Source organism: Mastigoproctus giganteus, chromosome 8 (assembly GCF_048544385.1).
Source record: "Mastigoproctus giganteus isolate SK-2022 chromosome 8, ASM4854438v1, whole genome shotgun sequence".
Taxonomy (NCBI): domain Eukaryota; kingdom Metazoa; phylum Arthropoda; class Arachnida; order Uropygi; family Thelyphonidae; genus Mastigoproctus; species Mastigoproctus giganteus.
This window is the reverse complement of record NC_143582.1, coordinates 204,762,152-204,778,233: the sequence shown is the minus strand read 5'-3', so window position 1 is coordinate 204,778,233 and position 16,082 is coordinate 204,762,152. Positions and strand designations below refer to the sequence as shown.

At 34.9% G+C, this 16,082-nt stretch overlaps 1 protein-coding gene across 2 annotated transcripts in view; it reads left to right on the top strand.

The window, feature by feature from the left end:
* Window positions 1-291: 291 nt before the first annotated feature.
* The window catches only part of LOC150082215 (transcription factor Sp9-like), a 257,291-nt gene continuing 241,500 nt past the window's right edge, over window positions 292-16,082 (top strand). For both annotated transcript variants that reach the window (XM_090379178.1, XM_090379180.1), the window contains exon 1: window positions 292-751. In XM_090379178.1, the coding sequence (XP_090235304.1) occupies window positions 746-751 (6 nt within the window). In that variant the 5' untranslated portion in view covers window positions 292-745. The remainder of the gene's footprint in view (window positions 752-16,082) is intronic.

Here is a 16,082-nt window from a genome sequence, read left to right as displayed (position 1 = left end):
AGTACACTTGGCCATTTTTTATTGGTTTTTGTACTTCATATAATCGACTGCTTACATTAGCGATTAGTAGTTACGGAAGCGCTGTAGAGAGCGCCCTCTGTCACTCAAAATATTGTGGACAATTTGGCAATGACGCCTTGCAAAAGAAAGGCGGTTCACTACAAACGACCTTCCCGCTGTGTTTCACTGCCACTCACTATTTGCTGTTATTCCTCGCAATTGCTCGCCTCAGGCACTGCGAACTGCTTCATTGGAGTCCGTTTGTTCCGAGAGGAACTGCTGTGGTGCCGCAGAGTCGCATGCATCGAAGCAGATCGTCTGCTCGCTAATAATTATTCTACTAAACTCAGGACGTTCTGTGTGTAAATGGATCGGTGTGCGGCTTAGCTCTCAGGGTGTTATGGACCTCCATGTTGTACTGAAATGAACGGAAGTGCAAGTGCTGATCACCACTATCAGTTTCGTCATTTCTCAGGTGGCCCGGGCAACTGCTTGTGTGACGGCCGACCGGTATCCAACCTGTGTTTCACGGCGACGACACAGCGTTGTCATGTCAGCAGCATGAACGCAAACGCAAGCTGCTGGCGATCAGTTTGACGTCAAAATTCTCACACTTACTGTTGCCAAAACTTGTTAGTCCCTGACTGTTAGTGGATTTATCGTAAGACTCTCGACCCCTGTCGATACACCTGTTCTGTCTCCGTATTCGGTCGCTCAAGAATTTACAAGATAATTTTGTCCCGAGATGGAGGTAAGTTTATATGTAAACCACCCTCCTCTTTGCGAAGTTTATGAAATTTCTTGCGTTCGTTATTTTTCTCCGATCATTCCTTTTTTTCCTTTCCCCCCTCCTTCCTTTATCCCTTCTTTCCTTCTTGGAATAGGTTCCCTTCGATAATTATCTATTCCCCAAATTCCTCGCATCACCCTTAGGGAGTTATTAGGTGCAGGACTTAGGTTTATTAGCTGACTGTGGCGAGCAAAAGTAACGAGGAAACGATGCAATTACGTGTCGCCGACGAGAGTGGCGCAGTGAACGGCTGGTTGTTCCGTTTCGATCGTCATCATTTTTCAGCTGTTTTTATTCTTTTTTTTTATTTCTATAAATGTTTTACAGTGTCTAGAAATTCTTAGTTTTTCTAAATCAGTATGTTACATCATAAGACTTAGAGCAGACGACTACGTTGTTATGAATCACTGAGTGCCACGCCCCCTTTACTCAGAATTCGAACAGCGTACTTATACTGAAAACAAAATAAAATGTCTGTATAAAAGCCTACTTCCAAGTAGTTGGCACTGATCACAAAATAACTATGTATCAGTTTTTATGAACCTTATTAATTACGTAATATTTGTGAAATCCTGTGCACAAAATAAAATAAGTAATATGAATGCTATAAAACTACTACTTATTATTATTCAATTTCCCTGTTAGCATTTAGGCTAATAGAGACCATCTCAACAGCCCGTATTCAATACCGTGAAAAGTTTCAGGTTGGACAGATGATTTTACTTTGATATAAAAGAATTATATATTTTTAACTAATCTAAACACACTAACCAAATTTATTATGATGTTGGAACATTTTCTCTCATCATAAACAGAATGTTTACATTTCGTAAAAATATGTAAATTAAAAGTGGTGTGATCAGCTAATAATGTAACGCGCATTAACACTATTATATTTCGTATAAAAACTGCTGAAAATTGAAATAAGTGGGGGGCAGAATTAAAATTACTTGGTGAAATATGAGTATAACAGCATTCAATTTGTGTTACACCATTAATTTACATTTTATTTCATTAAAAGCTTTAAGAATGTAAAAATATATAAGAGAATAATAATTTCTCTTTTTGAAATTTTCAGGTTAATTTTTCAAATATTAGTAAATCATAACATTACAATTAAAATTATTAACATTAAAATTGCCATTAACATTAAAATATAAGCATTTCGATACGATAATGAAGCTCTCATAAGTAGCAGAGTGGTCATACTCTCCTTTCCCCGAAACAGCTTGAGTTCTAATTCCTTCAATGATGAAGCAAGGAATTTTTTTGCGTCTCATGCTTTTTCCATACAGAAAATCAACCGAAAAATGGATGCAGTTTGGAAAATAATGGATGTCATCTCATTTAGCAGAGATAATTCACATTTTATTAAAATTTCAGTAAAATGTGGAGACTGATAATCCATTAAAATGTGGATTCTCAGTCTCCTAAAAAGATGATGGGAGTAGATCAAAACTAAGCAATGAAACGACCCAGTGTGCAAATGAATACTTGTATTTCTGCATAATATCCAAAGTGTGAATTCGGGGAATGATATAGTTACAACAAACACGAAACAAACCTTTCCTCGAATAATATACAGACCCCAGATATTATAATGAATATTAGGAACTTGATTTGAAACTATAACCAGTTATCATAAGGATTTCATAGAGGATTTGCAGTTTCCGTGTAAAATAAATTAATGCATAATAGATATTCCTTTAGTTTTTTTTAAAAAAATCCTGATTTGAGTAGTCAGAATATAGTGTAAATCATAACCTCTCACCATTACTTCCTGTTCCACCAAACCACATATCAGAAGCATCCTTATAAATATCAGATCAGTACAGATGAATTCTCTTTGAGAGTTTGGTGATCCTCAGTCGATAATTAATGACTTTCATCATAATTTTATCCAGTAAGTATTCTATTTCATGTTGCACTGTTACCTTGTGTAAGTGCGGGTGAATTGGATCATTTCAGGAAAAAAAATTATTAAAAAATACCCATTAACTACAGAGATTTATTATTAAGTTAATATCAACTATACATATATTTCTCCTTCTATTACAAATAGTTTTAGGCATTAAATATTAATAATTATAAAAACTGTAGCAAGGTTTATAATATGTTCATTTATTACGTTTACTGAGTGGAGTGAATTAGTGGGCTATATTTTTATCGCCATGCTGTACACTACACTCAAATGAATTTAAGTTTTTTTTTTTTTTTTTTTTTTCTTAATTTAAGTGGCTCCAACGCAGTGCTCATGAACCCAAGATTTTCATAACAGTTACTGAATCTACTGGGCCACCTGGGTTGATGACGGGGCATAATTTTTTTTTTTTTGCTAGTGAAGAATTTTTTTTTTCTTTTGGTAATTCTGTTTCACTATTTTTAATTTTCCCCCAGTGAATAACTGTTAAAACATTTCAATATTTCAATCGTTTTTTTTTTCTGGGCTTGAAAAACTGTGATAATGTTAGTTGGTATCCCTTTTATAGCACATCTGTTGAGTGTATAGATTCCTGTGCCTCTGAATCTGAAGATAGTATTCGAAACTATTGGTGATCACCCTCAAGATGCCTCCAAAATACAGTATATGTCCAATCTCTACTTTTTGAAAGAGACTTGCTTGAATTTTCAAACACCAACTGATCCATTCATTGACTGGTTGAAAAACAACGCATAGTGGTTTAAAAATGACTTGTCTAGGGTTTGTAGTAGTCCATGGGTGGAATGTCCTGGTAGACAGAGCACTGTTGCGTCACGGCTTGCACAAAGTTCCAGAACAGATAAGGATTTCGCATGCCCAGCTAGTAGAAGAGAATTTTTCTAACATGTAGTGTAAAAAATACTCAAACCAAGCATGAAAAACGGTGTCTTTAATACGGCCACATTCTGTAACGAATAAGGCAGTTTACCATAGCATGTTACCATAGCACGGCCACATTCTGTAACGATTAAGGCAGTTTACCATAGCATGTTTCTTTATATTCAACTTTCTGAGTCCTTTATTAGTAACAGCTTCCAGAACAGAACTTGCAGCACTTATTTTAACTGAACTTTAGGCTAATAAAACCATCGATGAGAGGCCAAATTGCTTCGAAACAGCGCCATCTGGGCGATTGAACTCAACTGAGAATAATAGCAGACTTCTCTAATTGGGAAGTGTTACTTATTCGAAGTATTAGGGGAAGGCAACTCGTTGTGAAGGATTTCGCAAAATGAGGTGTTATAATAACGATACCTAACGCAAAACATCGGTTTGTCCAAAAATTCAACTATGTAGTAATGATGCAATTACACTAAACAATGTCATAGACTAAACTTTTAACATAATTGAATTGTTTATTAAAATTTCAAACGTCCTACGAAAAATAATACTCAAACAGCAATTTACATTTACAATTAAGCAGCAAAATAATTATTTATCAATAATATTTCATCTTCGATAGGCTTTTCACCACCAATTCGGTGATACATTCCCCTCCAAATAGACATCTGAAAAAGGCACCATATACTGTATCCAATCACAACCATGTCACAGACAACACGTGACCAATTGGAAAATCTTCCAACTAAATATAAACTCATTTACTTTCACTATATAATTGCAAAACTATGATCTCTAACGTACATGCTACATATTACAGGTATCCAAAAATGTTAACCTCCAATTAACAACTTGATTCAATCGTACTTTTTGGAAACGGATGGAAACGAATGGAATGTATTTTCGAATATACTACAGGTTACTATTTGGATGATGTTGCAATACACTGTGCCTCTCTGCCTTGCGAAACTGTTCATTTTGTGTAAAATGAACGAAGAGCTTGTCTTGTTCCAATTCACCGCCACTTGCCCTATATACTACTAGGATTATAAATCATTTCGATCTTGGAACTTACCAGAGGGCTGATAATAACAAATCTGTGAAAACATTAGTTTTTAAATAATGCTATAAGTAGTCCATAAATCAGGCTGAACAGATTGAGTGAGTATTCAGTTTTAACTTGTATATCTTTAGGATGGTCAGAAAAGTAGAACTTGAAACTAGAGCTGGAATGGGAAAATATTACATACTAGTACACACTTTTTCTAACAATCGAATTCCACAACTTCTTAAACGTTTTTTAGGAAATGTGACACCGGAGAACTTAATTTAAAACAGTAAACTTATCAACTGGAACAGCATTCCGACCCAATTAGACCACAGATACAAACCAAAAGAAGATTTTCTGTATTCATTCTTTACATTTGAACGTGGAAACAGGGCGACTGAATCAGAATCATCTAAAAACTCTGAGAATATAGAAAAGTCGTTGCTGGCTGGATTTTTTAAACAGTAGGCTTCAAGTAAATACAGCTATTTTAGGAAGTTTCTAGATAATATTATTTTTTATATAATTAGAAAGGCAGTTCTGTCGTGGCTTAGTTAGTTGGTCTCAGGCGAGAGTTTCGTGGATTTTTCTCCTGGAAACTCGGATTTTTCATCCAGAAAGAAAGAAAATCGAGTCCGATTTACTAAGACGGACTTCCTTTCGTCCGATTTAGTAAACCCTTTCTTCCTTTCGCTTTATGCATATTAAAAAAAAAAATTTAGGCTACATTTTTGTTGGTATACAACATTACAAAGTAATAAATTGCATCAACCTCCTTGCTTTAATCCTAAACGAAAGAGATTGTTTCAAAGATATAGGTAGATGTGTTTTGAAGTCAATCACCAATTCGGGTCTCAAAAATATAATTCAAAATGAATGTGATACATGTTTCTTCTTCTTCAGTATACAGTTCAATGAAACATATCTGCCGGGAAGCTGCCATTTTTTTTTAGGTGATTAAAGAAATAATACATGATCTGTTCTGAAATGTGTTTTGGCCATCTATCCACAATGATAAACACACATTAGGCGCTGTGTCAACATATATAGCTTGAAGCGCTAGCTGTTGCCTTAATGACTTTATTATCAATGACATTAAGGCATGGAACTTGAGTCCGCAACGTTAATCATGAAGTACCCCGAAACTCCAAACTCTGCCATACTCACAATAAATGATTCAAGAGTAGGCTTGGTTAAATTGGAAAATAAGAAAGTGAATTAATTTAACTATTTGATAATGTTATTTAATTTTTACATATTTTAGCTTTCTTTACAGCATTTTTCTTTCTTTCTTTAATAAAAACTAATGATAAAAGAGATAAAACAAATGGATTTGATACAACTTTGAGATCAACTGGTAGATCGGGAATGGTCAGTGACAACTGTTATCATTCTAAGACTGAATGAAAACAATCAGCACTCCAAAGTATTACCCTGTTATTGAATGTCAACCATACAGGTAAAGATACCAGCAGTAATGGCGTTTAGATTCCGAAAGTGGAGGTCTGATACTCTATACTACAATAATAATATACACAGGAGCAAATCTAAGAGGATCTTTTCATTTCCATCCTATAATTGTTATATTACAAATTTTTGAGTGGCTGGCCGTGGTGCAAATAAAGATATGATCGGTGTATGTGGCTTTATGAAATATCTATAGAAATTGTTTGGCTTAAGCTGCTTACACTCATTATTTTTACTGCTTTTTAAAAATAATAATAAAAAAAATGCATTTTGTCCAAGCGAAAGGAGAAAAGTAAGGAAAACGTATAAATTATCAAGGAAATTGTAAGTAATTATTGTATTATATTAATTCAAAAGGAAAAAATTGTTTCTTCGGGGAAATACATAATGCCTGAAGTCAAAAGATGTTCCATGAAATCAGAAGTTTTTCGCTTTTACTTTATTACATGACGCAACTAATGTGCTTTGATATTGTGAATTCTTATAGAAGTGTTCCAGAAGTAAATTGAATTGATAACAAATATATATTCTTATAACATAGATGTTACCCTCGTGGGTAGCGAGGGCCGTTGGTATAATCACCGTCCTCCTCACACCTGCTGGAAAACACCTGAGTTCGAATCTCGTCAATGACGCGAGGAATTTTCAGGGGACTTATTCACAACGTGGCTAAGTTAGTCGGTCTCAGGCGCAGGTAGCATGGGTTTTCCATCCAGCAAATCGACCACAGAACACACACAATTTACAGACATGTTAAATACGGAGCAGTACAGTTTTTTTTTTTTTTTTTGTTAGTTGTTGGTGCATCGGCTTCTTTGGCCATAATGCACCTCCCAAGGTTTTTGCACTACTCTGATCCAAGCTCGAGGCGGGATTCGAACCCGCGATCTTTGGGTTGCCAGGCAGGCACTTTACCCACCCGGCTAGCCCGGTCGGCGCGCAGTACAGTATTTTCTAAGTTACTGATGCAGCTTAAAAACTCTACAACTTACATGTTCTTATAACAAACCAGGGTTCATTTTAACTAATAATGTGAACCAATTGATCAGTACAGACTCAAAGAACCGTACTGTATGTCACTCCAATTGGAGGTAAAATTCGTAAGTGTGGCATTTTAATAATAAGGCATATTTGGAGATGTCTGCCAGTAAAAACCTTTGATAGTAATGGCTTTGCTAGAAACGGAAAAAGTTTAGAAAATTTCAATTAGCGTTTATAAAGGTTTTTTTTTTTTTTTTTTTTGTGATAAGGACATACATACACTTGAAACAAAAGAAGGCGTTTAACTTTAAAGGGCATAGCAAAAGATTTTAAAAAACGGACTTTTTTCTCAAAAACGAAAAGTGACATCACAACTTTTTAAAAATCTTTTTATTGACTGACTTAATTAATGTCACTATGTATACATCATTATAATTAGCCATCTCCGAGTTATTTTAAACATGGAGGCTGCTTTATTTTTCTTTCTTTTTTCTTTTTTTTTTTTTTTGTCTTTTATTCTTCCTTATGCCATTTTTACAGGGAATAAACTGTTCCATGTTACTTTGACGGACTACATAAAAAAACTGGAAAATCAATCTTTTTAAGGCAGCTTTTATATAGTTACAAAGAAATTAGATGTGTTGTTCCTTAAGAAATAAATATACTATATATCAAATAAAACAATTACAGAACCTTTCAACTTTATAAAATAACACCGTTTCATTGGAAATCAACAAAAAACAATCAAATTCGAAAAAATCTGAGGCAAAATTTGGCGATTTCCTCTAAGTTTCTCACAGTTCCCCGGAGGAAGGATCGCAACCCACAGTTTGAGAGCCCTTGCAATAAAATAGTTCCATCTACAGCCAGTTATGACCAAAACACAAAAGTATAAAATATTATTTTTTCCAAATTTTGGGACGCATGACTTTGTTCCTCACATCCTCTGCCTATGCCTCTGAAGCGAGATAAACTTATGCATAACTGCACCCACCTTAAAATTTGCTTAAGATGGATGGCTACAGCAGCAATCTCGAATGATTTAATGTCTGCCTCAGGCCCTGAGCATAATACAGTCTATGACATCTGAATTAGGGAGAACCTGACCTTTAAATCTGCGGAGAGAGAGAGAGAGAAAGAACGATTCTTCAAAAACTGTTCCATAAATTCATTAATAATCTCTGTTAGCATTTTTTACTATGGCGAAGGCATTCTTCATCTATTTTTTGTTTTATAATGTTATTATGGAAGTTAGCATCAAAATTCGAGGTGTAAATTTTTTGGATTAACTTCATAGCCAATAGCTAAGGCGTCCCGTAGTTAGTGACGCCAGGAACTTTTATGGACTTTTTTTTCACTTCGAGGCTGAGTTAGTCGGACTCAGGCAAGGATAACAAGGTTTTGTACTCACGGAACTGGGGTTTTTCGTCCAGCAAAACAGGCAATCTGTCCAAAGAACGCACACGCAATTTATGGACATAATACACATGGGCAGATGAGGTCATTCTCGGTAACCCTTCATACTAAAAGCAGGTATTAATATAAATACATCAATATTAGATGGAATTCCATCTGGTTATTTTTTTCAATGTTTAAATGGTTGCGAATGCTCAAGTCATACAGCAATGAAGAACAGCTCATTTATATATATATATATATATATATATATATACATAAAAAAAAAAAAAACATATATATATATATATATTGTCATTTTTCTCAAAACTGTAAATACTATTGTAAATATTCCCTCTGGCTTGCAAGCTGTACAAGGGGCGATTGTAACTAGTAGTAACTAGTACTCAGCCCACTGATTATAATCACCTTCCACCCACACCTGGTTGAAAAGGTTTGAGTTTGAATCCCACAAATGACGCGAGGAATTTTTAACACAACATACTGACGACTCAGTCTCAGTTGCTCTCTCTCTCTCTCCCTCTCTCTCTCTCACACACACACACACACACACATTAATAAATAGTAATATCTATTTTTCTGGTATCTGAATCTTGTCTTGTTAATGGTAAAAATCATAATCCAATTAAAGTCATAAAAAACGCTGTATGTGAATTTTTATTCACTCACATTTTCTGAAAACAGAATAACCGCGAAGTAGGGAGGATTTTATTCGCGAAATTTTTTTTCTAGGGCGGCTGAAAAAACTGTTTTTATTTAGCCACAAAAGTATACAGCATATATTTGCACAGTTCGTGCTAATGCACTGTCCAAATTGTCATTACATAAATCGCAGATCACTTTCAACATATGTTCCTGAACTGTTCAACCTCTACAAACTAAGTGATACACAATCAACAAGTTTTTACATAGTCGCCTGGAATTTCACTCAAAGCAATTCAGGACGTTTCTTCCGGTTCATCAAAAAAATTTAAGTGAGTTTTGTAAACACCTTATTTGGTCCAGCTAAAGGATTGAGCCTGGAGTTAAATCTGGCTCTTAGCAGGACATTCAATTGGTCCACGACGTCTAGCCATCTTCCAGTTAGGTTAGATTGGGTATACGTTAAGCTTCAAAGAAATTAAAGCTATGAGGCACCAGTATATTGTGCCTGTAATTGGATTATTCGGTTGATTTGCTGTTTGATTGGACGAAAAAGATTTTCGGGAGAAAGAACCATGCAATTCCAGCAGAGACCGACTAATGTAGTCACGCTGTGAAAATAATAAAAATTCCTTGCATTACAAGTGTGGGAGAACGGCGATCATAACCACTTGCTACTCGCCAGGGGCCAAGAAAATATGAACTGAAGAGAAGGTTGTTGAATATATCAGAACAGTTTTGTAATCATCCTTGACAGCATGAGTTACAGTCCTCAGAAAACAATTCTTTGTCATGAGATTTCCATGTTCGGTAATTCAATTCCTTTTTCAGCCCAATATGGACTGCATAAATAAATGTCATTTCACATTATCTTGCAGCCTGTTGCATGGATTTTCTTGGACTGCGGATGAAAATATTTTGAACCCTTACATTTTCTTCTGTACGCGACTGAAAACCCAATCCCCAATAATATTCCTATTTTCCACTGGAGAGGACAATATACAAATAAATTTTCTGTTTATACACCGGGACGACGACACGGTCAGAGGAGCTCATAAAGTTGAGAGAATGCAGAAAATATCGCCATCTTTAGCAGTCAAGAGCTTGAACCCCGGTCACTCAAGGCACGTGTATGTCTGCACCCTCGTGCCTGACCACACAGCTCAGCAACGACGGCCTGATCCTTAGACCAGTAATGATCTCTTAAATTTTACATGTTCTATAACATTAGAGTTAAATATTATTTAGACCTACTTAAATTGACAATATAAATTTTAGTAAGTTTTTGGATGACACCGTATATTAAAAAGTTAAGGTAACACAAATGAAATGCACAGCTTTGTATAAACACACACGTTTAAATCGACTTACTAAATTAATAAAATATAAATTTTCATTTATTACAGATATCAAACAAATTAAAATCAATTCCAAACCTTTTATCTCAAAAAAAAAAAAAGAAAAAGAAACATAAATCACTATCCTATAAATCACTATTATATTACCATAAATCACTATTACATGGTATTTATTTATACTATATTTTTTGGTGTAAACTACTTTTAAATAAAATATAGACAAATCAGACTTTTATCAGCCCGATTTTTTTTTTCAAGACTATTTATTAATCCATATTTTTTTCACCGAACACCTTCAGAGCAAACTTTTGTCAAGAAATTTGATGCAGCTGGTCCATTATCATACATCACTACACCCCTCTGCCAACATATCAGCCTTACGACAACCTTGATGTGTCGCAACCTAGCTTGGGGCTCCTTTATGGAAACGCATTATCTATAGCTAGAAGGGTTAATCATTTAGACACGACAAATTGATATTTATTTATATTCTCTTGATGAATATGTAGCAGACGCGCCGGGTGAATGGGTAACCTCTTCACGATTCACTCAGATAAGACTTAAATTTATTTAAACTGCATTGCCAGTTAGGTATATATAATTTTATGGGTAATACAACGAAACTGTTGAGAAAATCTAAAAATATTCTTACCGTAATTTTCACTCCAGTATTTCAGATCTACAGCGTGATTTATAATCCTATTTAGTACCTATTCGAGGATTTTATGCAAGCAGTTCTCACGTTACGATAGTTTCTCCTTTCCGATCTTTTATATTTGTTAAACTGTTAGTTTGTTATCAAGAAATATCTTAAATTGTATTTTGAGACTGTTTTCTCGTGCTTCATCTGACTAGAGAATAACACAGGAATTAAGAATAAATGCGAGCCTCTACAGAAACATAAAATTAACATTACTTAAATACGTAGTGAATAATACGTAAATTTAACTATAAATCACAATGCCACCTTGTGTCGGTTTATACTCGCCCAAATTTGGCCCAATTTGGATTGTTATTTTATGATATTTGTCGTTAATTTTTTTTTTTTAATTAGCTATGAAAATATAAGGTTTAACATTTAAAAAAAAAAACTACACATTACAAAGCATTTTAAGATTTTTTTTTTTTTTTTTAAATTAAGCATTGAAATATTTACAGCAAAAAATTTGTAGTGATTAATATTAACAACTATACTGATTTTTCATCAAAATATCCTGCATGAGATTTTATCACCGCCTTACACATACGTGGCATTCTGGCGATTAATTTTATAACAGCGTTTTGATTAACATTATTCCAAGAGATCTACAAGGTTTCCCATAGATTTTGTGAAAATGGGCAGACTTGACGGTCTAGATGATCCCATAAAAGCTCTATTGGGTTTAACTCAGGCGATTGGGGTAGCCATACCATAATTTGCAATATCCCCTCCTGTTGTTTAATTGCTAGAAAGTCCCTGCACAATTTTATATTACAAGAATACAAGGACTCCAACCACAGCTCTAAGCTGTGCTTGAAGTACTTGTATTCTTGTAATATAAAATTTCTTCCACAAAGTCGAAGTCCAGAGGATATTGCATTATGTTCAAGGATGTGTTTATAGCCTTCTTTTCTTAAAATTCCTTCAATTCTGAAGATATCACCCACTCCAGAAAAAGAGAAGCAACCCCAGATCATGACGGAGCCATAACCATGCTTGACTGTTATCACTAAATGATGTGCCACAATTTTTTTTTTTTTTTTTTTTCAGTTGATCGTCTCACGTGAACTCTACGCTTGAATCCAAAAAAAATTAAATTCGGATTCATCTGTCCACAGTACGTTTTTCTACTCTTCAATTGTCTAATGTTGATGGCTCTTAGCGCAAGCGTTTCATTCGATTTTCCGGTTTAAATAAGGCTCGGACCGCTATACGACCATGAAGTCCTACATGTTTAAAACGAAGTTTTGCAGTGGACGTAGACACTGGATTTTCTCTGTTCCTAGTGAACTCAGCTCGGATTTCAGGTGCAGTATGTCGTCGATTGCGTTTAGAAATCAGTCTTATGGTTTTATCTTGTACTTTCGTTGTTACGCACGGTCGTCATGATCGTGGTTTGTACTTTAAACTGCCAGTCTCCTTGAATAGTTTATTGCCAATACTTTTCACGGAAGAACTTTCTTTATACAAAGTTATAATAGCACTTATTTTTTCAGCGCTCAGTTCCTTATTTCTTGCCATTTATTACAAAACTTACACCAAACACTCTTTCTGAATGACGGATGTTCAATTTTATAAGTTACAGCTCTTACTCCTCAATTCATATTATTGCAAAACAACTCTAGAATAGTCTACAATCTTCTATAATATTAAAACAATACGCCCACTTTTTATAATGTTCTAGAATCATCTACAACATTCTACCACATTCAGAAATCTTCTACAATGTTCTTCCACAATTTCTACATCTTTCTGGAATATTCTATAAATTCTTAAATATATTATTGAATTATATTAGTTTTTTGATTTTTATACATAATAGAAAATATTTTAATAAAAATTGATAAACAAGTTGGTCATATTTTAATAAAAATGTTTAAAATTAAAAAAAAAGAAATATGATTCCAAACTTTTAGGCGGGAGTGCATATGTATATTTGGTGTTGTTTTTGTTATTTCATAAATTTTATAAAATTAATTTATTATTAAATGGATTTTATAGTCTTAAATGTCTGTATTTATCCAGTAACGTCTTTTAAAAAAAGGGAAAATAATGCTAAGCGACACTGCATTCTCTAAAAAATATATATATACCGGTATATATATATATGCTCAAAACGCTAGAGATGAAATTTGATTACTAGAGACAGCAAGATGAAGGATTCATATGCATTAAAAAGTACATTTGCGTATTTATTAATGCTCTAAAAAGATGTTAAATAAGGACTAAAATGACAAAATATGTTTTGATAATTTAGTATATTTTACAAAAATAAATGGAATATTCTTACAAAGACAGGTTTTAGGTCGTTGTGAAGTACCCATAACAATTAAGGAATAACGTAAGAAGCGTGATATGTCTTGAGAATTTTGGTAAAGGTAAAGTGCAACCATTATCAACCCACTGCAGGATGGAAGCCTCCTCAACAATTCATGCTGATGGAAATGGGCCATAATCTGCCACGCTGGTCCAGTGCGGGTTGGCAGATCGACCGTATTCAGCAATCAGGGGCTTGAAACCCGGTCTACTCAAGGAGCGTGTGCTACTGCATTCCCGCTCCTGACCACTCGGCTACGGAGGTCACGAGAATTTTGGTACCATTAGCTAAATAAGATAAATGAGTGCGAATAATAGCTAGGTTTTGATAAATCTTTGTTCATACGTTCTGAGTAACCACACTACGAACAACACGACTCGCATCAAAACGAAAATCTATCTCTTTGATACGAGTAAATCTATCTCCTTGATACGAGTAAATCTATCTCCTCGTAGTGTCCGTAAATCAAGAGAAATTACTGTGTAGATTTACAGGATGGATCAAAATTTTTCGATGAAACAATATACAGTTTACGAATGCACGGATAAATCATTTAGTTTAAATATCGAAAACAAGACTTCTGGCATTCATTTCCATTGAAAAAAAAAAGGTTCTTTTTCATGGTGTAGCACTCGTGGGTAGCGCACAGTTGGTAGAATCGCCGTCTTTTCCTACACCGTGTGAAAGTGACTTGAGTTCGACTCCCGCCAATGATGGGAGGAATATTTATGGACCTTTTTCACAACGTGGCTGAGTTAGTCGGTCTCAAGTGAGGGTAGCATGGATTTTTCTCCCTGAGACTCGGGTTTTTCTTCCCGAAAATAGAAAATCGACCTCAGAACAAACGCAATTTACAGACAATATGTACGGGGCAACATGGCCTTAGTCGCTGATGCTCCTAAAACCCTAATACGACAACAAAAACATCCATGGTGAAGCGTCTTCAGCATTTGTGGGATTTCGCGGAACCCAGAACAATTTTTTTATTTAAAACTGTTGGTAAGTTCATAGCATTGCTAATTCACGTTTTCTGTGAGAGTAAAGACTAAAGTGAATTATTATCATTATTATTGAAATCAATATTATTAACCAAAAATTTCGATGAACCTCTAAACGGCCATAGGCTAACGGGATGTTTGCAACATAAAAGATAATTATGGATACCCGAAAATAATAACTTATTTACAATATAATACACCTGTTAGAAAATTTAGCAGGCGAATCAGAAGTTATTTATGTTTAAACATGCACATTTTATTCTATAAAATCATTTGTTAGGGGATAAACAATTTTTTAACGATAGCGTGCCTCATTACACACATGATTTTTAATTCCAGGAATGGTTAATGCGCATTACGCTAATTAATATGTATTTCAGTAATCTCAATTAGTTTTCTAATAGCTTGCACTTAGTGGTCCCTTCTAATGATCACTAAAGTTGGCTAAATTATGATTAAGGTTCATAGTGCTACCACCAGTAAAAAAAGTGAATAAGTCAACAGTGTACATATTTTTTTTTGTTAGATTATTGGCTACAGTCCTTGAAAATTCATGGCATGCAGCTATCTAAATATCGTGGAAACACTTACAGGTTGGCCTACTGATGACTCTACGCTCCAAACACAGACATCCTAGGATCTGCTGCTGTAACAAAACTACACAGTTTGGCCTCTCCTCCTGCTAAATTCTCGAATCCTCAAGCTCTGCGCCCTTTATCAGCTTTAAAAAGCAAGTTTGGCTTCCTCACCTCTCCGGATTTGCCTGCGATATTTCGCAGTATTTTATCAACTAGTATTTTACGTCTACCTGATTGTTTCTTGGGCAATGTCACCTTCCTGAACTTCTTTTCTTCAGCACGCTGACAGTTACCGGCTTGGAAATGTTTAATTCCTGAGCACTAGCATACACAGACATTTTCCCCAAATGACATCCAACTAATTTCCCCTCTGGAACTCTGTTAGCCCTTTCGATGTGCTCTTCGTTCGGAATACATGTTTGAAACGAATTTTGGGCTGATCATCTTTATAGACCAAAATATTTGAATATTTCTTAGTCACGCATATTTACTGCAATCAGAAGGGTGTCCCACGACTTTTGTTCGGATAGTATAAGTTGGTGAGGGTCATACAAAGTTTGGAGGATGCGTCCGTAAGTTTCGCGTCCAAGAAAGATTTACTATCATGTTCTTCAGGCTGGATGCATTCACATTCTCCCACATTTTCTGACCTGCCAGGTCAGAAGATATGGGAGAATGTATATTTTCCCTGTCATGATTAGTTGTTTCCAAAGCGTCATATTTATATGAGAATAAAGTATAAGTATGGCTCTCGAGATGAAGGGGTTGCCTGTTATCCTATTCAGCCATCTGTGTAACTAGTACTCCCTCCCCATAACACTACTGATGGCGGCAAGTAGATAGATAGATTACTGGACAGTTTATTACGTGTGGATTATGCAGCGATGATGTAATTTCGTTCCAGATGCATGGAGGAATGGATCGAAGTTTTTATACTAATGCTTGTTTGAAGTGGCCAGAAATAAA